This window comes from Lathamus discolor, chromosome 4, assembly GCF_037157495.1.
Source record: "Lathamus discolor isolate bLatDis1 chromosome 4, bLatDis1.hap1, whole genome shotgun sequence".
Lineage (NCBI taxonomy): Eukaryota > Metazoa > Chordata > Aves > Psittaciformes > Psittacidae > Lathamus > Lathamus discolor.
The window spans coordinates 123,928,813-123,955,559 of record NC_088887.1 but is presented as its reverse complement, the minus strand read 5'-3'; the positions used below and the strand labels follow the sequence as shown (position 1 = coordinate 123,955,559).

Genomic DNA, 26,747 nt, shown 5'->3' with positions numbered 1-26,747 from the left:
CTAATAGTTTTCCCTTTAAAGGCCATCCTGCATTTATAAAGGTCAATGCAGTTGCAGGTGTTGGGTAAATGTGCTAAATATTAAAAAGGCACTGGTTTAGAGACATATTTGAAACCAACGGGGATTCCAGAGTGTAAAGCACTGCCTGGACTCATGGGGAGCATTTTACTATCTGCTATCTTTGATCAAAGTCTGCATGTCAGGCACTTGCTAAAAACCATGTCCTTTCTCGGAAAGTAAAGACTTCTCCAAATGGGTCACGGGGCAGCAAGTCCCTCAGAGGCAGCAGTCTTAGACCAGGCTGACTTGTGGTCATTGTCAATGTCAATAGCATTTGCTTGTCATGATGTCTCATCAGAACCTATAAAGAACACACTGGAGTGAAGAGTAAGAAGATGTCAGTAAAAGGAAAATCGTGTTTTTGACAGGATAATGACCCCTTGATGATTTTCTCAGAAGCAGCAGGAGCAGTCTCATTGATCTGCTTTTCTTCTGCCCTACCTGATCTTTTCAGCGCTAGCAGCTGAAGCACAGCAGAGCTGCAAGTCCTACACAATGAGAAGCAATTACATAGCTCACTTTTTATTACTAGACAAAAATAAAGGTCTGATTTTACAAGTTTCTCAGCCTCCTTGAAAAGTGCTGAGCACTGAGTGAACTCAGGATCCCTCACCAAATACAGCCTTTTACCAGGTCAGACAGTATCGCAGGAAGATGTAATTTAGGAAATGAAGGCTTGGCATTTTCCACTCTTCTAGAGCAGGACACCACTGAAAGCCTGAATGATGATGTCCTCAGATGTGGTTGAGTATTCTCAGGCTGCAGAGCTATGTCATGGAGCACTCCAGGACCCAATGCTGATTTTAAAGATGTAAACGCAGCCTGTCAGGATATGCCACCAAGATGTTTCTCAGTGTGGACTCCAAACTGGATAAGGCTCAGCAGGTTGTATCATCCAGCCTGCCCAAGGTAGCTGAGCCTGAGCGGGAGGAAGGCACCCATTCTTCCTCCTAGAAAACAAGGCCCTCTACAGCTCCTCTAAAAAGACTTATCTTCAGTTGGCTATGAGGCATCAGTCAACATTCCTTCTTTCAACAAGAGCTCTATTTGCTCATTTGGGATCTCTCCCATTTTGCTGGTATCATATTTTCGGCAGCCTAAAAGATCCAGTCTAGCCTATCAAAGACCTGTAAGTGAATGTCCTCTGGTTGCTGATCAGGTGGGAAGCAATCACTGCAGAGCTGCATCTCCCCTGCTCACTGTACTCAAGGTATGCTCTTCTCTCCACCACCATCACACAGGGCTCAGTGGGTGAGGTCTGAGATGGAAGTAGGAAGAGGAATGGAGTGCGTCTGCATTCATTCACAGCAGAACTTCCTGCCCCACCATGGACTTCAGCTTCTGCCCCTGCAGAGTGGGTAGCAGGGGCCACAGTGCTTACAGTAATAAGCACGTTGATTATGCAGAGCCTTCTTACTCTCGGCCTTGCAGCTTCTGACAGTCTTTTGCAGATGTAAATCAATGCACAAGGTATAAGAAGAGCACCATACTCCAGTTTGGGATGGTGTTCTTGAATGGGTAACAAAGAGGAAACTAAGATTCAAAAGGAGCATGACCAGCAGGTTGAAGGAGGTGATCCTGCCCCTCTGCTCTGCTCTTGTGAGACCTCACCTGGAGCATTGTGTGCAGTTCTGGTGTCCTCAACATAAAAAGGACATGGAACTGCTGGAACAAGTCCAGAGGAGGCCACGAGGATGATCAGGGGCTGGAGCACCTCCCGTATGAAGACAGGCTGAGGAAGTTGGGGCTGTTCAGCCTGGAGAAGAGAAGCTGCGTGGAGACCTCAGAGCAGCCTTCCAGTACCTGAAGGGGGCCTATAGGGATGCTGGGGAGGGACTCTTCGTCAGGGACTGTAGTGACAGGACAAGGGGTAATGGGTTAAAACTTAAACAGGGGAAGTTTAGATTGGATATAAGGAGGAAATTCTTTCCTGTGAGGGTGCTGAGGCACTGGAATGGGTTGCCCAGGGAGGTTGTGAGTGCTCCATCCCTGGCAGTGTTCAAGGCCAGGTTGGATGAAGCCTTGTGTTGGATGGTTTAGTGTGAGGTGTCCCTGCCCATGGCAGGGGGGTTGGAACTGGATGATCTTGAGGTCCTTTCCAACCCTAACTATTCTATGATTCTATGATTCTATGATTCTATGATTAGAGCAATCCTGAAGGTCAGGCACAAGGAAGAATGAAGACAGGGCTCAGCTCTAGACATTTCTTTCAAAGCAGTGCTGACAGCTTTTGGCTATAGGTGACAGGTAGCCAAATGCCTCTAAATCCTAGTTCATTCCTTCTGTACGAGTATGATGGCAGCAGCTCAGGATGTATGTGCTGGGCCATGAGCCAGAGAACAGAGCAGTATTCATCTGCTGGGGAAATGTGTGCTGTCTGAGCAGCTGGGCCCAATCCTCTCCAAGGAAACAGCAGTGACCCAGCAGGGACCACTTCATGTGTTAGCAGTATGGACCATACCAATCTGATGATAGAATTAAAGCTGGCCAGGGACAACAAGGACAACAAGAAAAGCTTCTATAGGTACATTGGTAATAAAAACAAGACCAAGGAAAATGTGGGTCCTGTCTGGAAGGAAACAGGAGACCTGGTTACCTGGGATATGGACAAGGCTGAGGTACTCAACTTATTTGCCTCGGTCTTCACTAGCAAGTGCTCCAGTGACACTGCCCAAGTCACAGGAGGCAAAGGCAGGGACTGGGAGAATGAAGAGCTGCTGTATGAGATCAGGTTCAAGACCTTCCAAGAAACCTGAAAGTGCCCAAGTCAATGGGGCCTGACAAGGTGCATCTGCAAGTCCCGAGGGAACCGGTGCATGTGGTTGCCAAGCCTCGGCCATCATATTTGAGAAGTTGTGACAGTCTGGTGAAGCTCCCACTGACTGGAAAAGGGTAAATATAACCCCATTTTTAAAAAGGAAGACTAGGGGAACTACAGGCCAGTCAGTCTCACCTCAGTGCCTGGCAAGATCATGGAGCAGATCCTCCTGGAAACTATGCTAAGGCACATGGAAAATAAGGAGGTGGGTGATGACAGCCAACATGGCTTCAGTATGGACAAATCATGCCTGACAAGGCCAGGCAGACACTGGATGGAGCAGCCCTGAGCATCACTGGATGAGCAACCCAAGGACTTGGGGTGTTGGGTGAGGAGCAGCTCCCCATGACCCGGCTTCAGTGAGCGCTTGAGCCCAGAACCCCCCCGTGTGCTGGGCTGCACCCCCAGAGCGTGAGCAGCAGCTCAGGGAGGGGATCCTGCCCCTCTGCTGTGCTCTGGGGAGACCCCCCCCTGCAGCCCTGATCCAGCTCTGGGGCAGCAGCACAAGAGGGACGTGGAGCTGCTGGAGCGAGGCCAGAGGAGGCCATGGAGATGCTTCAAGGGCTGGAGCAGCTCTGCTCTGGAGCCAGGCTGAGAGAGCTGGGCTGGGGCAGCCTGGACAAGAGAAGGCTCCTGAAGGGGAGACCTGAGAGCAGCTCCAGTGCCTAAAGGGGCTACAGGAAAGCTGGAGAGGGGCTTGGGACAAGGGCCTGTAGGGCCAGGCCAAGGGGAATGGCTTTAACCTGCCCGAGGGGAGACTGAGATGAGCTCTTAGGCAGAAGCTCTTCCCTGTGAGGGTGCTGAGGCGCTGGCACAGGGTGCCCAGAGAAGCTGTGGCTGCCCCATCCCTGGCAGTGCTCAAGGCCAGGTTGGACACAGGGGCTTGGAGCAAGCTGCTCCAGTGGAAGGGGTCCCTGCCCGTGGCAGGGGTTGGAACTGGATGAGCTTTAAGGTCCCTTCAACCCAAACCATTCCGGCATTCTATGATCAAGGACAAGGTCTGTGCATTGCCACTCAGCTGCTTCTAAAAAGAGCACAAGCCCTGGGGTCACTTACCAAAGGCTTCTGAGAGCCCATACACCTTCTGGCTGTAGACGTCTGTCTTGTCCCAGATGAAGTAATAGGACAGGTCTGGTGCTGCTGCAAACCACTTTCTGAAGAGGCGTCCCTCGACGGCCACCATGAGGTGGACTTTCATGAGGTTGAAGGGGATGGTGGGGTGGGTCATGCTGATCCTCAGCACTGATTTGTAGCCAGCTGTGCGGCTGCTCAGGTAACTCACTTTTATTTTACTGCCAGAAACATTAATCTCCTCCTGTAGAGCCTGTGGAAAACCAATCCAGGAGGTGTTGAACCAGCAGCGAGCAGACAGGAAAAGGCAGTAAAGCTGTAATTTATCAAACACACCTTTACAAAAGCTCTGGTAGACACGTCTAGAAAAACAGCCCATTAGGCATCAAGTATAAAACCATATATGTAATTTATAGGATTAGTTGTGGAAGCAAGGAATGCCCTCATCTTTCTCCATCTCTCTTACACGGGACAGCAGGAGACCAAAGTATCTCATTGAAGTCATTATTTACAATGGGACTCACTGTCCAAAGGAATCCCAGCACCCATGGCTGAAGGAGCTTGGAGTCTGAGATAATCCCAGCCCATCAGTTTAGCTTCCATTTTCTGTCTTAGTCTTCTAGGTTTCTATGGCTGCTAATTTTTGCTCCTGGCTTCTTTTTCCCAGTAAAACATCAAGCCCTACTTGCCCTGTGTCCTTATGAATGTTCCCTGGCCCCGATCATAACCTGCCATTCTCTCCATGTCATTGGTTAATCTTGCTTCCACCCTCCCTCCTCTGACTTGCCCATTTCTCCCTCTTTGACCCTGCTCCTCTCCTACCTCACCTCTGACCCTCTTTGCCTGATCTACCTCCAGCCTTTCCTGTGTCAGGATCATTGTTTTCTCACCTCATATTTGCTCCTGCTTACAGAATCCTGGAATGGTTTGGGTTGGAAAGGACCTTAAGATCATCCAGTTCCAACCCCTGCCATGGGCAGGGACACCTCACACTAAACCATGGCACCCAAGGCTCTGTCCAACCTGGCCTTGAACACTGCCAGGGATGGAGCGTTCACCACTTCCCTGGGCAACCCATTCCAGTGCCTCAGCACCCTAACAGGAAAGAATTTCCTCCTTACATCCAACCTGAACTTCCCCTGTTTCAGTTTGAACCCTTCACCCCTTGTTCTATCACTACAGTCCCTGATGGAAGAGTCCCTGTCTGACATCCTGGTCCCTGCTTAAAATTCCTTCCCCTTTGACCTGTGTGATGAAGCTCTTGGCCTGACCTACCACCATCAACCCCTTTCCCTTCCCTTGTGCTGTTGCTTCCCTTCCTTTCCCAAATTCCTCTATATTCCAGGTGATTTACTTCATTTTCTCCTCCACCAATGAGTGTGGGTATATCTGAATGACTGGGACAGTGATCTCACAGGTCTCTATTCCAGTACAGAGTTTCACAAAAGAGTAGACAAACAACAGGGGAAGTTCTGTCTGCCCTATTCTGCTTTGAGAACAGAGAGGTCTCAGTAAAGACGGGATTCTCAGCTAATTTACTTGCTAAAGTACAACCAGATCTTAAAACTTCCCACACTTGTAGCTGGAGCAAAGCAGGGAAACTTTGTGGAAGTCACCCCTGACACCATGCAAACTACTGATAAAAAAGGGCATTTCTGTCTTAAGTCTTAGGAGAAACATATTTTGTCACTTCCCAGGAAATGCCACTCTTAGCTAAGCACCCAACATGGACATTGTCAGCACAAGCCAGGAACCCTTGGCACAGTCTGAGAGATGAAGGTAGAAGCTTTGCAGTGAGCTGCAAAAGAAAACGTGGTCTATTAGTGGGATGTGTCGGAAGGCCACAGTTGGCACTGTTCCTTCCTGTACCACTTCTGAGACACTTTAGCGTGCTGGACCCTAAATGAGCTGTGAAAATACTTCCCTACAATAAACAGCTTCCATAATATTAAGGGCATGGAGGCTCGAAGGCATGTAGGTCAAGACATCCATCCATCCATCCACCCATCCTGGTGTTACCCAAGCTACATGGCTCCTATACTCAACTCCTACACGGGAGCAGCAAACCACCCTGGCATGACAAGTTGCTCACCCCTCACAGGTTTTCTGCTTAGTGTTATCAATAATGACAAATCTTGTTACCTGCCCCCTGAAAAGACCTCTTCAAAGCTATTACCCAAGGCCCAACACTTGTTCAAGTGATAACTTACACCTCGGAGGGTTGCAGCACTTGACAAACGGACACATCCAGAAGTTAAAGCACTATTCCACTGTGCTCATAAATATTTACTTCCCCTCATGCAGCCTTTTCAATTTACATATCTCAGTGCTTAGGAGGCTCCAAAATGACAGAACTGGGAAAAACCCAGGACTTCTGAAGTGTATTTTATGAGCTCAGCAACAAGCTGGGCTGGGACCAACGTCAACCAGAGACCAACTGAGCCAAGCTGCAGTAAAGGTGGTCCCTTGTATCGAATCTGTCTTCATATGTAATCCCTCTAGGAAAAAGCCAGGCAGAAATAATTGTCATGGAGTTACTATTTGCAGTGTCTGGTTCAAATCCCTGTCAGATATAATTACTCCTTTCTGTCATGATCTGTCTCTGCTGTCTGCTATTCCAAAGGACGGGTCAGCACTGCGGTACCGAGGCGCTGAGCAGCACAAGGGGCTGTGTTTAAAGACTTGAAGAGAGGATTCAAATGGTAATTCAGATTATCCGAAATGCATTTGTAGCTTGCAAGTAGTGATAAACTAGCAACAAAGCAGGGCATTCGTGGGGGGAGTATAATCCAGTAGGACATTGGTGGGAGAAGAGGGGAAGAAGCTTTAAAATACTCAGAGTGCACCAAAAAGTAACAACAGCTGAATTGTGCCCTTATTTCTATTTGGTAATTGCTGTTTGGCCCAGATCAATGCTCATGGTGCATCTGGGGTCCTGGCGAAAGATAAGGGCTCTTGGAATTCATTGAAGCCTAACCAATATGATCTCTAAAAGTGGTCCTGCCACCAAGCTGGTCAGGAGAACTGGTTCTTCAGGCTTAGTAGGGATTTTCACAGCTTCCCCATTTCCGTGTCCCCTTCACTGCTGGGTGTTGATCTATGGCTCTGTCAGTATCAATTCTTCCACTCTTTGCATGAGACAACGTAGAAAATCTTATTTCTGTGTGTGGGTTACACATTTCTCTTACAGTTACTCTTCACCTGCCAGCAGACAAGGCAAGGAACAAGCTTTTCTTCTAGTATGATGCTCAGAAGGAATACTGAGACAGAAAAGCATTTAGGGTCTGATTCAGGGGCTTAACACAGACATGTAGCACTTTCAAGATGTCCTATGGTATCTAAAGCCTCTGCAAGGGGATGACAGATCTAACATGGAACTTCCTGAGATCTCTTGTCTTTATGAAGCTACAGCCTGGAGGCCTGGAGGGACACATCAGAGCATCTTAAATGGCACCAAATCTGCCTTTAGGCACCTGAATCAAACACTTGAAATGTGTTAGTTTGTCTTTTGATTGCATCCAGGTAGAGGATGCTATTTGTTGGAGCTCATGAAGCTTCTGTCTGCTCACTTGTCAAAACCTCAGCCCTGCCATCTGCTTGGCACCTCCTCCCAGCCTTTTGCTCACACCTTTTGCACTTCATATTTCTCCACTGTGAGCTGCCTATTATAAAATGCAGCTGCAGAAACTGTCAGAGAGTCACAAAATCATTGAAGGGTTTGGGTTGGAAAGGACCTTAAAATCATCCAGTTCCAGCCCCCTGCTCTTCCACTAGACCAGGTTGCCCAAGGCCCATTCAATTTGGCCTTGAACACTGCCACGGATGCTCATTTAGGTTATTTTTTATAGCAGATATATCCAGTATAGGAATGTAAAGTAGTCCATTTATGGACTGAAGTACTCTGCCATAAGTCAGATTGCGTTGTATATGTTGTATACTCTTACACCACAAATTCTGTTAACCTTCAGCTTATATTTGAGGCCCAATACTGCTTTACTTAGGTTTTGCCTCAATCATTTGGCATGTGCAAAAAATAGTGTTCATCATGTGTGGGTTTTATCTTATCTAAACTTGGCTAGCAGGCTCCTCTGAACTGTACTAGTGCTCTTCATGGCAAGCAGGCAGAGATAGGCTTTTCAGGAGGTTGGTGTGGCCACATTAGCTTGAGAGTGGGATTCAATCTGGTTCAAGGCATCTAAATTCACACGTTGGCATGTAAGTGTGTGAAGTGAGGTGGGCATATAATCATCAATTACAGTCAATGGAGATCTAACTGATACCATCAGTGGGAACCAGACACCTTCAAAATGGTCAGCTTAATTAGTCTGTAGGCTCTATTAATGATATTGATTAGGTTTCAGGCAGCTTTAATGGGAGCTTGGACATCTAGCACACATCCAGATGACTGCACATGAGCACCTTATTTAGGCGCCATAGTCTCAAAATTACTCCCACTTAGGTCTTAATTAGATCCCATAACTACAGGTGTTTGGTGCAATTTGGGATGTCCAAGTTATCTGGCATTCACAAGGGTTTGGCAGATATAATGCTGGACACTGATAGGGGAATCATGCTGGATTGGCAGTTGGAGGCCAAGCAGGGTATCTGCAGGACATTTCAAATGGCACTAAACATCTATGATGAGGGTGGTGAGGCGCTGGCACAGGTTGGATGCTCCATCCATGGCAGTGTTCAAGGCCAGGTTGGACACAGGGGCTTGGAGCAAGCTGCTCTAGTGGAAGGTGTCCCTGCCCCTGACAAGGGGTTGGAACCGGATGAGCTTTAAGGTCCCTTCAACCCAAACCATTCTATGATTCTTTGGCATGGTGAATGCTGGTGTCTACAACCCAGGGCAAAACATGCCAAATAAAGGAAAGCTTAAATGCTGTTGCATCCATGTATTCCAACACAGGAAGTGTTTTTAAGGAAAATAATACTCTGCTCTCATAAGACCTCACCTGGAGCATTGTGTGCAGTTTTGGTGTCCTCAACATAAAAAGGACATGGAACTGCTGGAACAAGTCCAGAGGAGGCCACGAGGATGATCAGGGGCTGGAGCACCTCCCGTATGGAGCCAGGCTAAGAAAGTTGGGGATGTTCAGTCTGGAGAAGAGAAGCTGCGTGGAGACCTCAGAGCAGCTTCCAGTGTGTCTGAAGGGGGCCTGTAGGGATGCTGGGGATGGACAGCTCATCAGGGACTGTAGTGACAGGACAAGGGGTAACGGGTTCAAACTGAAACAGGGGAAGTTTAGATTGGATATAAGGAAGAAGTTCTTTACCGTGAGGGTGGTGAGACAGTGGAATGGGTTGCCCAGGGAGGTTGTGAGTGCTCCATCCCTGGCAGTGTTCAAGGCCAGGTTGGACAGAGCCTTGGGTGCCATGGTTTAGTGTGAGGTGTCCCTGCCCACGGCAGGGGGTTGGAACTGGATGATCTTAAGGTCCTTTCCAACCCAAACTATTCTATGATTCTGTGAAAATGGATAATTCAGTTGTTTGTCCTATTCAGTTTGAAACCCAACTTCCCATTTGGCAAAATACTTTGAATCCACAGCAGGTTGTTAAAAGTACTTTATCTGACTCACACTTCCCTAAATAGGGAAAAAGGGGGATGACGGATTAAAAGTAACCCTCTTGCTTTGCTCCCGAATGTCAGGAAATGCAATGAAACCCCGGGTGCTCCGCAGGCTGGCTGCTGGCCAGCCATCTGCTGGCTGATTGCACATCTCAGCAGCTTTGGAGAGTGAGGGGACTGCCTCCAAACCCTGAGAAAGTTCACACCCGACCATCCACCACTGAGCTCTGTAATGCCCAGTGCATGAAATCAGCTCCCCAACAGAAGAAAGGCATTAGAGTATAAGCGACCCATCAGTCAAAGGGCTGCCTGAAGGCTTGTTGTGGGTTACATGAAGGTCCCAGCCCACCTCCTGCGGATGAGAGGGGAAAGCAAAGCAGAGCCAAACGAGGTTTTTGCTGTTGGCCACAGTGCTTTGCTTCCATCTCTGAGGGATAAGGGAAAATAAACCTTCTGTGTGTGCTTGTGAGTGAGTAATCCTGGCAAACATCTGAGAACGGTGCAACATGGAATGCTTTTTAGGAAAGCAAGGGAATAGTTGTGTTTGTTTTGCTCAAAGAAAGCAAAAGCAGCACAGAAAGGAGATTATTTTCTCCTCGATTCAGACGGTCCATACCTGGATTTCAGGAACAATAGGACCTTTCTCCGAGCAGGAACTTGCAAAAGCTGTTAGCGGAGATGGGGAGACCACAGGGTTGGGCCGGGCGAAGTTACTGAGGTCACAGCTTGGGATCTCATTCTCCTCGTGCCTCATGACGATGGTTTCCATCACGAAGAAGCGATCCCACGGCAGCCACAGGGTGTGCTCCTGGGTGATGAAGGGAGCCCGCTCGAAGTGCAGGATGATGGAGATCCCACCGATGGTCACGAGATCAAAGCTATTTAAAGAGAGGGGATACTAAGTTAGCATTCCGTAACTCTAGTTACGGCACCAGTTAGTACCATCCCGTCTGTCTGTAACAATTCCCTAGCAAGGGTCCCTTGGAAAATCACTGCAAGAAACACCAGCCACATCTTACAAGCCTAAAACCTGTATCCCACAGGAGCTTTAGCTGATTAAAAGCAAGCTGCAGAGGCAGGAGTACAAACAGCTTCTTCGCGTGTTGTCTTCGTGTATATTAAAACCATACCCACCCCTTTTTTGGAGACAAATGTTTATCTTTGTTAGTGCTTTTCTGGTGTTATTTGACCATACATTTGCTTTTCTTCTTTCTTTTTAAAGTATTTATCATCCAAACCCAGTCACAGATTGGATCAATTCACATGATGAAGGAAACCATTTGGAAAGCGGTTTCTCTGACACACCACCATATAAATTGTCTTGGCATCACTGCTAACCTGCATAATACCGAATGCAACCCAGGGAACATGTGGAACCCAGGCATGGACTAAGTTCAGTGTACCAGGCACAGGAAAGAAATGAACACCATGCAGGCAGCCTCTGTACCAGAGCACTCAGTGTTGCCTTTTGTGACTCTTAAGCAATGAGAACAGGGCAGATAATTCACTGCCTGTCGTCTGCAACTTCACCCTATGCTACCTCCAGCCACAAGGACTTTTCTGCCTGTGTTAGTGTTGGATAATATTACAGCAGACCTCCAGCATGGTGTGAAAGGATGTTACCCTGATAAGGAAAATACTCATCCCTTGGATGTAAAGATGTTGGGATTAGGGTTTTTGCTTCATTTTGCATTCAAACTCCACATCTTGCCGGAGATGGAGATTGTCTGAATTACAAGATGCATCTAGTATGCATAGACTCGAAAAGGAGGTGTTAACTGAGAAAAGAAGGGATTTCACCACAATGTGAAGATCTGTTTTCTTCTCTGTTTTCCTTCTCAGTATCTATTCAGTGGCAATGCCAAATGCATATTTCATGCAAAGAAAGTTTTCCCATCCTTGCTTCTCACTTTCGATGCTTGGCGCTAATGTATGACAGTCACACAGCTTTGAAGCACGTGAACAGGCTTGCTGGCTTCAGCAGAGCTCCTCATGCGCTTAAGTACCTCTCTGTGCATAGGAACCAGGATCTGAAAGCATCTGAAAGTGCCCCAAGCCAGACTCAATGCACCTTGCAATCACAAGGTAAGAAAGAAGCTGCAAGAAGCATTTAAAGTCATTTCTAAATGAATTATGAAGCTTTCAGATAGGCTGCAAAAATCCCAAAGGAGCAACACGGGGTCTGAACTGTTTCTGAAACCCAAAATCTTTGTCAAACAATCATACAAGAAGAACCTATTTTTTGACGGCTAAGAGACTGAAGAACCATTTAGTAAATGTAACAATGAAAAGCCAGTTATTCAGGAAACAATGTGAAATTGAGTCCATGGGAGGGAGTGGAAAGCATTTGAAAAACCTAAAGACGTGTTTATTCTATCACTCAAGTGGGGGCATCAGCTTCCCAGACCTATGGAGCTTGGCTCGCAGCAGCCTGATGGAGGAACGTGCCGGTCCTTGCCAGCAAAGCTGCTCAGCATTTGTACTTTGATGAGAACATTTTTAACAGTCAATTAGCATTTGGCAAAGCCTTCAGCTGGGAGGGAGAAGCTTGCTCTGCAGGAATGCGGGCACTGAAAGGGGCAACGGGAGGGAAGAAACTAACAGTACAAACGGTGCTCAACAAGTTTTTAGGCAAGTGGGAAGAGGGGCTTTTGTCTGGAAACACCTCCCATTACCTCCTTTGTGAGAGGTTCTTGGCTCTGTAGAGCCTGAGGCAGGGATGGGAACCTTCCTGGGGGGGAAATGACCTCGCATCTCCTGCAGCCCCAAAGCAGGATGCAGAAGGGAAAGCACCACCTCCACGTCAGGCTCCAGCAGCTGTGAAAACAGACACAGGGCAGGGCAGTGATTTTTTTAGCAGCATCTGTTGTTATGAGCCTGTTGTTCCAGAGTCACAGGGTGCAGCTTTGAAGTTACCTTGATGAACTGAAGGAAAGCTTAAACCCGGAACCCAACAGAAAACCCCAAACTGAAGCCACCTTCCTCCCAGCTTCCTTTAGTGCAATTCAGTTTAACATGAGCATCTTGGGATTGAAGGAATGAGCTCATTTCATTTCTGGTTTTGCTGCCGATCTCTGATGTCTTTCTTATCACTCCGGAAACAAATCACACTTGTTGTACAGTCATATTGGTCTGTTTTGCTTAAAAGACTCTGGAGAGACAGGCCAAGGAATGAGATTCTGTCTTTATTGACAAAGCAGGCTCAAAGAAAAACACCCCACAGGACAGCGTAGCTCTTTCTCATCTCCTTGGCTCTGATAGCTCATGGATTTGGTCTGAGTTTCAGCATGTGATGGCAGATACACCACCCTGAAAGAGTCTGGAGGCTTTCCTGATGTTATTAACACTGTGCCTACAGCCATGGGATCCTGAGGACTTGCAGCCTTTATAAACTAGCAAATTGAAATCAAATTTGATTCAAAACTTCATCAAATTTGAAGCTTTATGTAAAAAGATGGCTTATAAGCCAGTGTGGATACTTCGATCCATCGATTAACTTCGCTTTACAGAGAAATGCATAAAACAGAGTGGTTTGAGAGTTATCATTTTACTTTCATGCCTTGTTAATCTGACAAAAGGCTGTGTCCCAGTAATTAGGCTAAAATCATGTGAAAGCCTTGAAGTTATCAAAGCTCAGACTAAGTAATATGACTTAAATAGGACCAGGATTAGAGGTTGTATGTGAGGACTGTAACGGGAGCAAAACCTACTCGCAGAGACCAGGAATGCAGTGAACCCACTTACAGGGGTGAAAAATTCAGTTCACTCTAATTCTGAACCTGAAATTTTACTTACGATGCTCACTTTGAAACTTGGTCATGCCAAAAAACCCACCCCAAAACCCCAAACCTGAAGCAACTAAAGCAGTTGAGGAACCAAGCTGTGCAATCCTGTCTTTAAACCCCCTTAACTTTACAACCACACTTCCTGCTCTGCTATCAGTGAACTGATTTCCTAACTCAATTTAAGGCAACTCAGCACATGTTTTCAAGAATAGATATTCCTATGGTGAATATGCCAGATAATAAAGCCAGTGAGTTTAATGCAGTTAGCTCATAACCCCTGGAACAAGGTAACTGCTTGCATGAGTGCTCCCATTTTATCTCCAAACCAGAATGACATTGAAGATGTTCCAGGTGACCCCAAGTGACTGTGCACTGCTATGGACTGGGGATGCATGGAATCTGCTGCTGTAGCTCAGGTGAAACTCCTTCTTGCTTAAGAGCATCACCTTCTTAAAACAAAGTGACTCCATCACATGAAAACTGCACTGTGCAAAAGCTGATGAGAAGTCGTGCTCTATTCAGAAAATTAACTGAAACCCATCAAAATGCACAATAGTCACTGGAATAGCAATAATTCTTGACTTGATTTTGAAAGTGCTTTACAAATAGTATTTAATAAAGGCCGTAACAATCAGGGAGGAAGACAAGTGAGTGTTATCTCCCTTTCACAGGCTGGTTGGCTGGCCTAGGAAGGTTAAGAGATGCATCTAATGCTCCTCGCTACATCAGCAGGATTAGAAAGGAGGGATGTCGACATCCTTTTCTGCCCTGACAGTTTTAGTGTGAATGCTCTTAAATACCTACAGGCAATTTTTAGAAGACCTGGATTTTGGTGTTCTTTAAGAAAAAGGCTTTCACTTTTCCATTTATTACCTACAAAGTACACTGTGTACTACGGAGGTAATGATTCCAGCACTGCAACTGGACAATCCATTGGACGTTGGTCATGCACCAGATGTGCACAAGGACTCTGCAGAAGCAGACTGGCTGGAAAGGAAGGTGAATAAAGTGAGCTGACAGCACGCAGTCTGAGCTTTGACTGACCACCGGCAGCTGCTGACAGAAATCCCAGCTTCAGGATGAATCCCTCTCTGTTGCAGATTCCCTGCTCTAAGACAGCTGGTATCGGTCACGTTTGTCGTTTGGAGCTCAGTGTCTGTCAGCGACTGAGTCAGCAAACTGCAGCTCCTTGAAACTAATTTCACTTCTGGAGGCTGGCAGCCAGCCCTGAGGAACCAGCAGTCCACAGAAGACCGGTGGAGCATACAGCTGCTCCAGCTGCACCGCTTCCTGCCCTGCTCAGCTGGAGGCTGTGAAAGACGTGGCGTGAAAGAAACATCTCTAGTTTGAACTGCCAGCAGAATATAGAGTCATAGAATCCTGAACTGGTTTGGGTTGGAAGGGACCTTAAAGCCCATCCAGTTCCAAGCCCCTGTGTCCAACCTGGCCTAGAACACTGCCAGGGATGGGGCAGCCACAGCCTCCCTGGGCACCCTGTGCCAGCGCCTCAGCACCCTCCCAGGGAAGAGCTTCTGCCTAAGAGCTCATCTCAGTCTCCCCTCGGGCAGGTTCAAGCCATTCCCCTTGGCCTGGCCCTACAGGCCCTTGTCCCAAGCCCCTCTCCAGCTTTCCTGCAGCCCCTTTAGGCACTGGAGCTGCTCTCAGGTCTCCCCTTCAGGAGCCTTCTCTTGTCCAGGCTGCCCCAGCCCAGCTCACTCAGCCTGGCTCCAGAGCAGAGCTGCTCCAGCCCTCGCAGCATCTCCATGGCCTCCTCTGGACTCGCTCCAACAACTCCACATCCTTCTTATGTTGGGGGCTGCAGAGATAGATGCATTAGGGGGGATTTGCCTTTCACCACCCAGGAACTAGAAAGAAATTGTTATTCAAGTATTAGAAAGGTCTGGAGCTCAGACATCAGTGCTCGCCTCCCTGCCCTGTCTGTGTTTAGCTTACGTGAATGTTTAAGATAAAGCCCCTCTGTGCTAGGCACACCACAACTGCAAAGCAAAGAGGCATCCTTTTCCAAAGGAGACCACTAGTTTTCCTGGGATGCCTCTTTATTACCCAGATGTCACTGTCATGTCATCCCAGAGGTGGAGCATCACTTGGAAATCCTCCCAGTCACCATCAGTAGGTGCAAACACCCCTGAGCCTGAACAAGGCAGCATTAAGCACACATTACTAGCATATGTTCCTCTCTTTCATTATAACTATCATCTTTGGCCAAATCAAACCTTTAATGAAAGTCATAGAATCACAGACTGGTTTGGGTTGGAAAGGACCTTGAGATCATCCAGTTCCAATCCCCTGCTGCGGATCGGAGAGGTGCTAACATCGAAGTCCTCTCCCAAGTGCTGGTGGTTAGGAGTGAATGCATAGAGCATGTGCAGCTGGATCCCCTTATGTTCCAGCTTTTGTTCTTAAAAGAAAGGGACCCAATTAGCACTGACAGACAAAAGATAAGATGAAAGACATTCCCAATTTGCAATGCTTTTGTTTTGGTTGAACGTGATTGCTCAGATTTTAAGCACTTGCCTCCAACACAACCGTAATCTTAATGACTTCTTCCTAATCATTTCAACATGAATTAGCAGGAATAGAGCTGTTGGGAGCAGGAGACATCTTTTCTTTACGTGTACAGGCACTGCATTGTCCATTTGTTGGCTAAAGATGCTTGGTGTTATCACAAGGTTAATAATAATAATAATACAGGCTATTTCAGTTGGAAGGAACCTATAATGATCTGACCAATTCAGGGCTGACCAAGTTAAAACATGTTATTAAGTCCAAATACCTCTTAAACAGACAGGCTTAGAGCATCAACTACCTCTCTAGGAAACCTGTTCCAGTGTTTGACCACCCTCTTGGTAGAGAAATGTCCTTATGTCCAGTCTAAACCATCCTCTGGAGCAGCTTTATATCACTACAACACTTCCTACCAGTGGCTACCAGGGATCAGCAGCTCTATCTCCACTTCCCCTCCTCAGGAAGCTGTGAGAGCAATGAGGTCACCCCTCAGCCCCCATTTCTCCAAGCTAGACAAACCCAAAGTCTTCAGCCACTCCCCACAGGACATTCCTGCCAGCCCCTTCACCAGCTTTGTTGCCCTCCTGTGGATGCATTCATGGACCTTCACATCCTTCTTACATGGTGGGGCCCAGAACTGCACACACAGTGCTCAACGTGAGGCCACACCAGTGCTGAATACAGGGGGAAAATCCCCTCTTTTGACCACTTGGTTAAGCTGTGCTTGATGTACCCCAGGATGTGGTTTGCCCTCTTGGCTACCAGAGCACATTGCTGGATCCTACTGAGTCTGCTGCTGACCAGCATCCTCAGATCCCTTCCTGCACTGCTGCTCTCTGGCCATTCCCCTCTGAGTTTATACTTGTGCCTGCTGTTACTCCATCATAGGTGAAGAATCTGACCTTTAGACTTGTTAAATTTCATCCCATTAGTCATAGTCCAATGCTTCAATCTACCCAGATCCCTCTGTGAGGCCTCTTGTCCCTCAAGAGAGGCAACAGCAGCTCCAGTTTGGTATCATCAGCAATGGCGCTGATGGTGCATTCACCTGCTGCATCCAGATCTTTCATACATATATTGAACAAAACTGGTCCTAGATTGAGCCCTGAGGTTCAAGGAACACCAGGAACACCACTCGTGACCACTTGCCAGCCAGATGTAGCCCCGCAACAATAATGCACTGACATCTTCAAAAGGCATCAGCAATAAATGTGCTCTTGGAAGGAGTTTCTCTTTAGTGGTGATGATAATAATGCTGAAACTGCTGCTTGAACACTACAATTCCTATAAAGACATCCTACCTGCCGTCTTGTCTGCTGATGGTGTATCCAAACAGAGGATTGTTGACAAAGCTGATGTTCACTCCAACCAGAGGGGTCCCATCTGCAGTCATCACCTGGCCTCGAATCACACATGCGTGTCTGCAAGAAGAAAAGTGATGAGAAATACTAAGTTTTTTTGGCAAATTCAGGTTTTCCTCTACTTTTATGGCTGGAAATTCCTATGGATTAGAAAGCCCAGGCCTTCATGCGCTGGAAAGCCGGGAGACACGCTGTACCTCTTGATGGTGGGATGCTGCTCTTGGAGACTCTCGGGAGCTATGTATGAGCATTCAGTACCTAAAATGAGGCTAATTTTTACCCTACTCTTTAAAAGCAACTGCTGCAGCACATACTTCATTAACTCTGGACTTCTGTAGGAGTCACAACACGACGCTGGAGTTTGCTACAACCAAGTTTCTTGACAATATTGCCCTAATTAAAGGCAAAGCACTTTTAAAACCCAAGAGAATAGAAACCTATCAAGCACTTCATGGATATATTGAAGGCACAAAAGCCACAGAAGCATCCTGACCAAGGCTTGACAGCTCATTTCTTCCACACTTGGGAAAACCACGACAGTTATTTGCTAGGTTCAGACAGCTTCCTATGAACTGCTTGGGGAATGCTGACAGGAAGGGCTTTTTCTTCCCAAGTTTGGTAGATCGCACTGTTTTATGGGCTACAACTACTCCAATTACTCTATGCTCTGTAATGTGCTCTTTTATCTAAGGGTTTCAAGGATCTTTACAAACATTGATGAATACTGCAAGATAGGTATTTTACAGAGAGAGGAAATAAAGCACAGTGATTTTCAGTTGTCCAAGGTCGGTCAGGAAATCTACAGTAAAGCCAAAGACAGATTTTCAAGGTTCTTATTCCAAAGTCTGTTTCCAGAGCTCTAAGTCATTGCTACTTCAGGAACCTCCTATAAAGACAAAGCATCACATGTCCGGGAGAGCATCTGAACCCAGTTTTTAGCTGAAGGTAACTATTTCTCTGAGCAATACCAGCAAATTGTGGTGTCAGTGTGCCAACGGGAGCCAGTGAGTGATTCTCCTCACTGCCGTCCTGCTGGAGAGCAGGGATGGAAAGCCGATGTTCCTACAGGTGCAGGACCAGATCTCAGCTAGACTAAATCATCCCACCTGCACACGCTGTCTACCAGCTTGAAGTGAGAAATGCCACTTTACTGCTTCACCGAGGATGGTATCTGCAGTGGTTTGTGAAGATGGTTTCATAAGCATGGATCACCAGGGAAAGATCAAGTGATTTCCTTATACACCACCTAAAAATCTAATATTGTATACTACAAGGAGATTAAGTTTAATTTTTGTTTAACAGTATTTGCATATTCCACAGCACAGGAAACCATTTGTCAGGGTGTCTTAAACAAAACTCCTACTGATCTAAGCACGGAGCTCTGATATTAACAAAACTCCTCAAAGTGTTACCAGAATGTGACAGCAATCTAAATCAAAACTGGATCCATAAAATTACAGAATCCAGACTGGTTTGGGTTGAAGGGACCTTAAAGCTCATCCCGTTCCAACCCCTGCCACGGGCAGGGACACCTTCCACTAGAGCAGCTTGCTCCAAGCCCCTGTGTCCAACATGGCCTTGAACACTGCCAGGGATGGGGCAGCCACAGCTTCTCTGGGCACCCTGTGCCAGCGCCTCACCAGCCTCACAGGGATGAACTTCTTTATAGAATCATAGAATCATAGGATAGTTAGGGTTGGAAAAGACCTCAAAATCATCCAGTTCCAACCCCCTGTCATGGGCAGGGACACCTCACACTAAACCATCCCACCCAAGGCTTCATCCAACCTGGCCTTGAACACTGCCAGGGATGGAGCACTCACAACCTCCCTGGGCAACCCATTCCAGTGCCTCAGCACCCTCACAGGAAAGAATTTCCTCCTTAGATCCAATCTAAACTTCCCCTGTTTCAGTTTGAACCCGTTACCCCTTGTCCTGTCACTACAGTCCCTGATGAAGAGTCCCTCCCCAGCATCCCTATAGGCCCCCTTCAGACACTGGAAGCTGCTCTGAGGTCTCCACGCAGCTTCTCTTCTCCAGGCTGAACAGCCCCAACTTCCTCAGCCTGTCTTCATACAGGAGGTGCTCCAGTCCCCTGATCATCCTCGTGGCCTCCTCTGGACTTGTTCCAGCAGTTCCATGTCCTTTTTATGTTGAGGACACCAGAACTGCACACAATGCTCCAGGTGAGGTCTCACGAGAGCAGAGTAGAGGGTCAGGATCACCTCTTTTGACCTGTTGGTCATGCTCCTTTGGATGCAGCTCAGGATACGGTTGCTTTCTGGGCTGCGTGCACACTGCCGGCTCATATCTAATTTAGATCTCCCCTGTTTAAGTTTGAACCCATTCCTTGTCCTATCACTACAGTTCCTTATGAAGGGACTTGGAGCAAGCTGCTTTAGTGGAAGCTTTCCCTACCTGTGTCAGGGGGTTGGAACTGGATGAGCTTTAAAGTCCTTTCCAACCCTAATCATTCTGTTATTCTTTCCATGATTCTATATCATTTTCCATCCTTAGAGAGACCTGAGGAAGGGTTAGAAACTGCTTTCTCTCAGCTCCTCATCAAATGGCTGCACATTTGTGAAAGACAAGGAATCACAAGAAACAGGCTGTTTCTTGACGACTAAGTCTCAGGCACGAGGGACGTGGTATTCTGGATGACTGACAGCATATTCAAGCCAACACTGGGACTAGGAAGGCTTTAGAATACTTGGGAGACCAGATCATGCATTTTTGTGAACCCAAAAGGAACGCTTCCACCTGGTATTTTCTCCTTCCAAGAGTTAAAAGCAAGCAAAGGAAAGAAACACAACATGTTGCAGGCGTCTCTCCTGCTGTCCTACACAAAACACGTGTCCAAGCAGTTGCAAACTTCTAAGCAATGCTACAAGTACATTGGCCTAGATCCTCAGCTCACGTTGATGGAGGAGTGTGCATTATATCAGCAAGCATCTGGTCCATTACATATCACAGACAACTATTTCTACAACAACAAGCACCAGCACAACATGGACAAACAAAGAGCTTCCTCTCGCCTCGGCAGCTGTAACAAGTACATTGGAATTCGCACCTTCCAGGAGGAGACTCAGTTCCCATTCTAGACGACGCTTCACAGCACTGTGCTCCAACTGCATTAGCACATCTACGTGCTCCCTAACTCAGAGGACACTGGCATCTCTTCTTAGAGAAGCAAGCCCAGCTGCATCCAGCATTCCCACGAGGACTATAACAATGGCTTTATTTACATGCTATAAGGAACGATGCTCCCGCAAAGGGGACACCTCTCCCAAAGCACAGCGATAAAACAAAGCTGGAGCAACATGCACAGATCTGAATGCAGTTAAAAGCAGGTGGGGTGGAAACTGGAGGCAAACCACGTTTTCCCTGATTAGAGCCTCCAATCTCCTCTGGGTGACAAAAGTCGCTCCATTTGGGAAAACGCAGTTAACACGGCGAGCTGGAAGCAGCTGGTTGCTCCAGTATCAACGTGTCCTTTCTGGAGGCAAGATCGACTATCCACAATGCATCAAGCCCCCCCAGGAACCTGGTTAATGCTAATTTAGTCAGCCATTTCCTTCAGAAGACCTTGGTCTAAATGCAATTACACTACAAACAAGTGAAGTGGTGCTGCTAAGATGCTCCGATCCCAATACATTTCCATAAAATTAGCTCTCATGTTAATAGAAGAGATTTATTCCATCAGTCCAGCCCTGCCAGTTCAGTGTTTTCTGCACTTGAACTGAATTTCTTGGAGCTGGAGCCTCATCTTCCCATTGAATTATTAAGATTCCCCCTATTGCTTCTATTTTTGGCCTTCTTTAGGTTTGGTTTTGTTTCCCTTTCTGTTTTTACATAAGGCTGTGTGGATTCTTGCTTTAAAATGAAAAGCAGCTTGTTTTTTCCCTCTTCTTTAATTAGATTTTCCCTTTCTTTTACTTTCTTTCAATTTCTTCCATAAGAGCTTCCCTAAAAGACTAAACCATTGCCGAAGTGCAGTCTAGAACACCACATATGGCTTATCGGGCAATTTTATACCATCACTCTGTGAAGTCATTCTTTATTCCCTAGAAAATGAAATTAAGTCTTCCTGGTAAGATCTGGGCCACAGTGGCAAAGCAGGCAGGGGTGCACCGGTGCCTTCACATTCCCATTGCTCAGATACAAAGGAAGTTTGACAGGCAGGCAACGGAATTCAAGCAGGCAAAACCAGCTTTAGAACAGAAGTCACAGGAGTAAATTCCCCAAAAGCCATTCCACATTATGGGAGCACATTAAAGACTTGTCTTTAATACCGACTCCAATCCGATGTGTCATAACTTAGACATTGGCCCTTCCAGTGTTTCTTATTCAGGGATGTTTCCTGTTGGTATTGTGCTTGGTACTGGGAAACAAGACTAAAATACTGCTTCTACTAAATACGTTTCACTGGGCAAAGAACATTCCATGCACCCTAAGCCCCTTTTGCTGCAAGAAAAGTACATTCTTTCCTTGACTGAGGAGAGGCACCATGGGAAACCTCGCCCCCATGAATTTCTGCATGTATACATTTCAAAGTATTTCCACCATAACTCACAATGCCTTCTCCTTTAAAGGTTTCAGATGTGTGGAGATGGCTGTCACGACTGCTGAGCCATCCTCAGCCAAGTTATTCATAATAAATATTTTCACTTGCCACTATAAATCTCTGCATTTCTTTGAACTTACCACTTCCATATTGTATTGGGGTGTGCATATATATATACACACATATATAATGTATATATATATGTGGAATTTATCCTTCTGCTCTGGATGAGACATCAACAGAGCACCACAGAGTGAAAATCTAGAAAGCTACTACTCATTAGCAGGAGCATTATTAATTAAATCAGATGATCTTACTTCTCTTTCTTCCTCTACTATGTGGACTTGCTATGTGACACTGGCCATGTCAGCTAGTCTGTATGTGTCTTTGTATTCCACCTGTAAAATAACAATCAAGGCACATGCCATCCTTACAGAGACATTAGAAGGATAACTGTGTCCTGCTAATCCCTTGCACAGGGATTTTTACACTCGCATGGCACTTTACCTGGGATATTATGCTCAGACACTTTGCTGGTAAGAGCCTACAAATACAGTCATTTGTTACCAGCATAATCTTATGGCTTCAGCTGCTGTGGCCTTTTTGCTTCATAACAACACAGGATGAAGCAAGATGTACCTCGTCCAGTTTGGGTTGAATGTCCCTGTCTCATGTTGAACAACCTCAGGGCAGGATGGTAATAGGATAGACAGAGAAATCAGTGCTTGTGCCAGGTAAAAGTGAAGGGCAACATGATCAAACGCATGGACACAGAGAGAATGCCTGAGCTGGCAGATGGAGGACAAAAGCAGAAGAGGAAACAGCAGAGCACACAGACCTTCCACTTCACTGCTTGTGCAAGTGTTTCCCTCAGACCTTGTCTGTAAAATAGCTCTGCCCACTTGCCCCTTAACTGTGCTGAAAAACTTCCGAGAGTCTTTCCTTGAACTGAGTCAATCCCTATCTGGCTTCTTCAGTCCAGTAAGATAAGCTTAAACTTGAAACCTACCTATTGAGCTTAGCTGCCATATGAACGAAAGAATTAAGGTTAGGAAAAGGCATGGAAAAGACCCTGCTGAAGAGTCCCTTGTTAAACAAGAAAGGCATGTGTATAACAAGAAAAAGGAAATTCCAGACCCAGAAAGAACCCCACACCAGCACAGTAGCACTAGTGAGTTACTGAAAGGGTTTGGCACATCAGCCTTCCAGTATCTGAAGGGGGCTACAAGGATGCTGGAGAGGGACTCTTCATCAGGGACTGTAGTGATAGGACAAGGGGTAACGGGTTCAAACTGAAACAGGGGAAGTTCAGGTTACAGATAAGGGAGAAGCTCTTCCCTGTGAGGGTGCTGAGGCGCTGGCACAGGGTGCCCAAGAAAGCTGTGGCTGCCCCATCCGTGACAGTGTTCAAGGCCAGGTTGGACACAGGGGCTTGGAGCAAGCTGCTCCAGTGGAAGGGGTCCCTGCGCATGGTCTTTAAGCTTGCCATGAGCTTTAAGGTCCCTTCCAACCTAAACCAGTCTGGGATTCTATGCTTCTGTGTTGGGCAGCTGGGATACAAGTCCAGATGTATTTAGCAGGGTCTGTTGTGATGGGACATGGGGCAATGGTTTTAAACTGAAAGAACAGAGATTTAGACAAGATTTAAGGAAGAAATTTTTTATGATGAGGGTGCTGAGGCACTGGCACCGGGTGCCCAGAGAAGCTGTGGCTGCCCCATCCCTGGCAGTGCTCAAGGCCAGGTTGGACACAGGGGCTTGGAGCAAGCTGCTCTAGTGGAAGGCATCCCCCAAGCAGGGACTTCTATAGTGGCCGTGACAGACATGGTTTGCAACAGATTCTGCCACTGAACTTTCTGAGCAGCTGATGAAGTGGGAGATGCAGGAGAAAAAGAGTGAGTGATGAAGAGCAAAGTTTATAAGAGCTCTGACCAGGCTCAATAAAAGAAAGTCAATTCTAAGTTGTTTGCAATGAGAAACAGTATCTGCTTTGTTTAACCTACTCAGTGGAGCTATTTATAAGGTCCCATCACTGAAGGGTCAGGAGATGCTGATGATTCTTTATGCAGGCATGGTCCTTACTGTTAACTTTTTGCAGGAAGCCTTCTACAGTCATTTAGATTCCCGACAACACACACAGTAAAAACAACTGAATTAAATGCTTCAAAGAAAACCCATTACTGCAGCTGTCTGAAAAAGGACAGGGGAAAAAGCAACATAATTCTTGCATACTTTTATGCATGTGGCTAATGAAATTGGTATTTGAAGTCCAAGAGGAAAGCCCTTATTAATCAAGATTTAAAGTAACACCTCCAGATGCAGATTTTATCTGTATTGTCTCTTTAGATCTGGTTTAACCTGACAGCCACAAAACATCTGAAGATCTTCTCCAGCTGATGTTTTTAGTATCCATGACAGAGTTTCTGTTGACCTGCTCTTGTCCAGTTCCTCAAGCTCCACACTTCATGCATCCGATTCTGTTCTGCTCCATAAAGACTTACAAACTGATAGTTCTTAAGCATCTCTTTTGGCAGCATCTTTCTGGACAGTATTAGTGACTGCTACTGTAGCTCTTCCAAAAGGAAAGGAAGGAATCGTTAGTGCATGACTGTTAGCAACAAAACGCAATGCTCTTTGAGGACCACCTACAACTTCTAGAAACCCCATGTTCAAATGAACATTGCTCTCCCTGTTGGCTCCATTCCTGAAAGACTCAGGCCCTTGTTGCTTTGAAAACATCTCCCAGGATCTGAAGCTTTTTCACCTACTTGATGCGTGTCCTTTTTCTCTTTATGAAAGCCCAGTCTTCATCTCTGATCTGCCAAGCAATCTGGCCACTGTTGGAAAGAGATGCCACTGCTGCCATCCAAAACATCTTGGGTCTTTATGCCTCATTGACTCACTGTTTTTGCATCCTAAGATTTCTCAGTTGAGCTATAATGGGAAGGTGGTAGGATAAGGGATACAGGAGGGCTGGTCAGCAAATACGAAATGAAGAGGAAAAGACAGTGATGCTGGTATCTGGAGTTGTAAAACTGGCTCCAACTATACTATTTATTGACGTGGTTTACTGGCAGACTTGGCAATGCTGGGGAACAGTTGGACTTGATGATGTTACAGGTCTTTTCTAACCTGGTTGATCCTATGATTCTATGATTTATCCGAGAGTATTTTAGAACAGTTTTATAGCAAATGCAATCCATTATAAAGTTGGGCTGTGCTTTACTGCAAAGCCTTTTACTCACAGAGTGGTTGACTAAGTAATGCTTCATAACTTGATGGTTCCTTTACTCCACTACAACCAAAGAGACACTTTCTTTGCATGAGATCCCAAAGAAACAGAATCAAACTCCTATGTTTTTAGGTCTGTAAAACCCAAGTCAAGCATTCAACAGTTCAGAAGGTGCAAGGTAATTTTCTCACCTAAGATTGAATTACACTTATTTCATAATTTGTCAGAAGTGATACCATAGCCATTACTTCTATGAGAGATAAAGACTTTATGGTGCAATAACTTTCAGAGATGAATAATGTATTCATGTCACTAAAAAACGTCTGCAGAACTTACCAGCTCTTGTATTACTATCGTATTTTACGTCTGGTATTTACTTTGTCAGCTGTGACCACAGATTCAGCTCTGCAGAAGGCACAAAATAAAAGCAATTCCTTCCATTGAATTTGAGGCACCACAAAAGCAAAATTGAGCAGAACAGAAGGAAAACGAGACATTCTTACCAGGTTAATACTAAAATGAGCTCTCTTTCGGATGAAAGGGTAAGTTCTTTAAATGTATATAAGCTCTCTGATAGCTCTGTAATGATCCAAAGCCATTGGGAAAAAAATGGTTCAATAAAATATAGAGATTTTATAATTGGGATTTTAAAACTGCTTTTTTTTATGTAGGAGGTTTTAACCAATTTGGTAAGCAAACATCACACTCAAACGACAGACTCCTCTTGATATATTGAAATGGTTGAAAACCGTACTTAGCAACCAGCATCTAGAAGGGACTGCCCCAAAGCTGATCTGGCAAGGCAGAACCTTGCTGCATCAGTGCAAAGCCACCAGGATCAGCTCACACAGTTTCCCCTGCAATTTAATGTCACTGAATCATCACAGAATCCCAGACTGGTTTGGGTTGAAGGGAGCTTAAAGCTCACCCAGCTCCAACCCCTGCCACGGGCAGGGACCCCTTCCACTGGAGCAGCTTGCTCCAAGCCCCTGTGTCCAACCTGGCCTTGAACGCTGCCAGGGATGGAGCAGCCACAGCTTCTCTGGGCACCCTGTGCCAGCGCCTCAGCACCCTCACAGGGAAGAGCTTCTACCTAAGAGCTCATCTCAGTCTCCCCTCGGGCAGGTTCAAGCCATTCCCCTTGGCCTGTCCCTACAGGCCCTTGTCCCAAGCCCCTCTCCAGCTTTCCTGCAGCCCCTTTAGGCACTGGAGCTGCTCTAAGGTCTCCCCTTAAGGAGCCTTTTCTTCTCCAGGCTGAACCAGCCCAGGTCTCTCAGCCTGGCTCCGTAGGAGAAGGACAGGAGATTTTGGACTGAGCTGGCCAAGAGGTGCTCAGGCTCTCCAGTGTGGTCTGGGGTGAGGAAACCTCTGCAGAGGCGAGGCAGCAAAGAGCTTGGGGCAGAAAGCACCCTCAAAGTGTCACCTTTGCTTTTCCCTTCCTGCAGGCTTCCTTTAGGAACTTCATCCTCTCTATTCGCGATTCAACAAAAGCCACGGTGCCACATGAACATCATTGTGTCAGTGAGCCTGTATTTAATTTGAAGAAACCTTATGCAGCACTGAAATATTCAGATCTTTCCCTCAAATAGGACATGCAGCTTCTAGTGATGTTCCCATACTGAATGGAGCTACTGACTCAGCTCGTAGTTATCACAGCAGACACGTCCATCAGCGAGTAATGTACAACAATGGACACGTGGGTGCCCTTTTTTCAGAGGAGTGTACCTTTAACATTGAATAAGCATTAATCAAATAACTA

General features: G+C 46.4%; 1 protein-coding gene across 5 annotated transcripts in view; it reads right to left on the bottom strand.

Annotated features, from left to right (window-relative positions):
• The window catches only part of TENM4 (teneurin transmembrane protein 4), a 772,055-nt gene that overhangs the window by 67,907 nt on the left and 677,401 nt on the right, over positions 1 to 26,747 (bottom strand). For all 5 annotated transcript variants that reach the window (XM_065678851.1, XM_065678850.1, XM_065678853.1 and 2 more), the window contains 3 exons: positions 17,134 to 17,253; positions 10,138 to 10,399; positions 3,935 to 4,202 (listed from right to left, as the gene is read on the bottom strand). In XM_065678851.1, the coding sequence (XP_065534923.1) occupies positions 3,935 to 4,202; positions 10,138 to 10,399; positions 17,134 to 17,253 (650 nt within the window). The remainder of the gene's footprint in view (positions 1 to 3,934; positions 4,203 to 10,137; positions 10,400 to 17,133; positions 17,254 to 26,747) is intronic.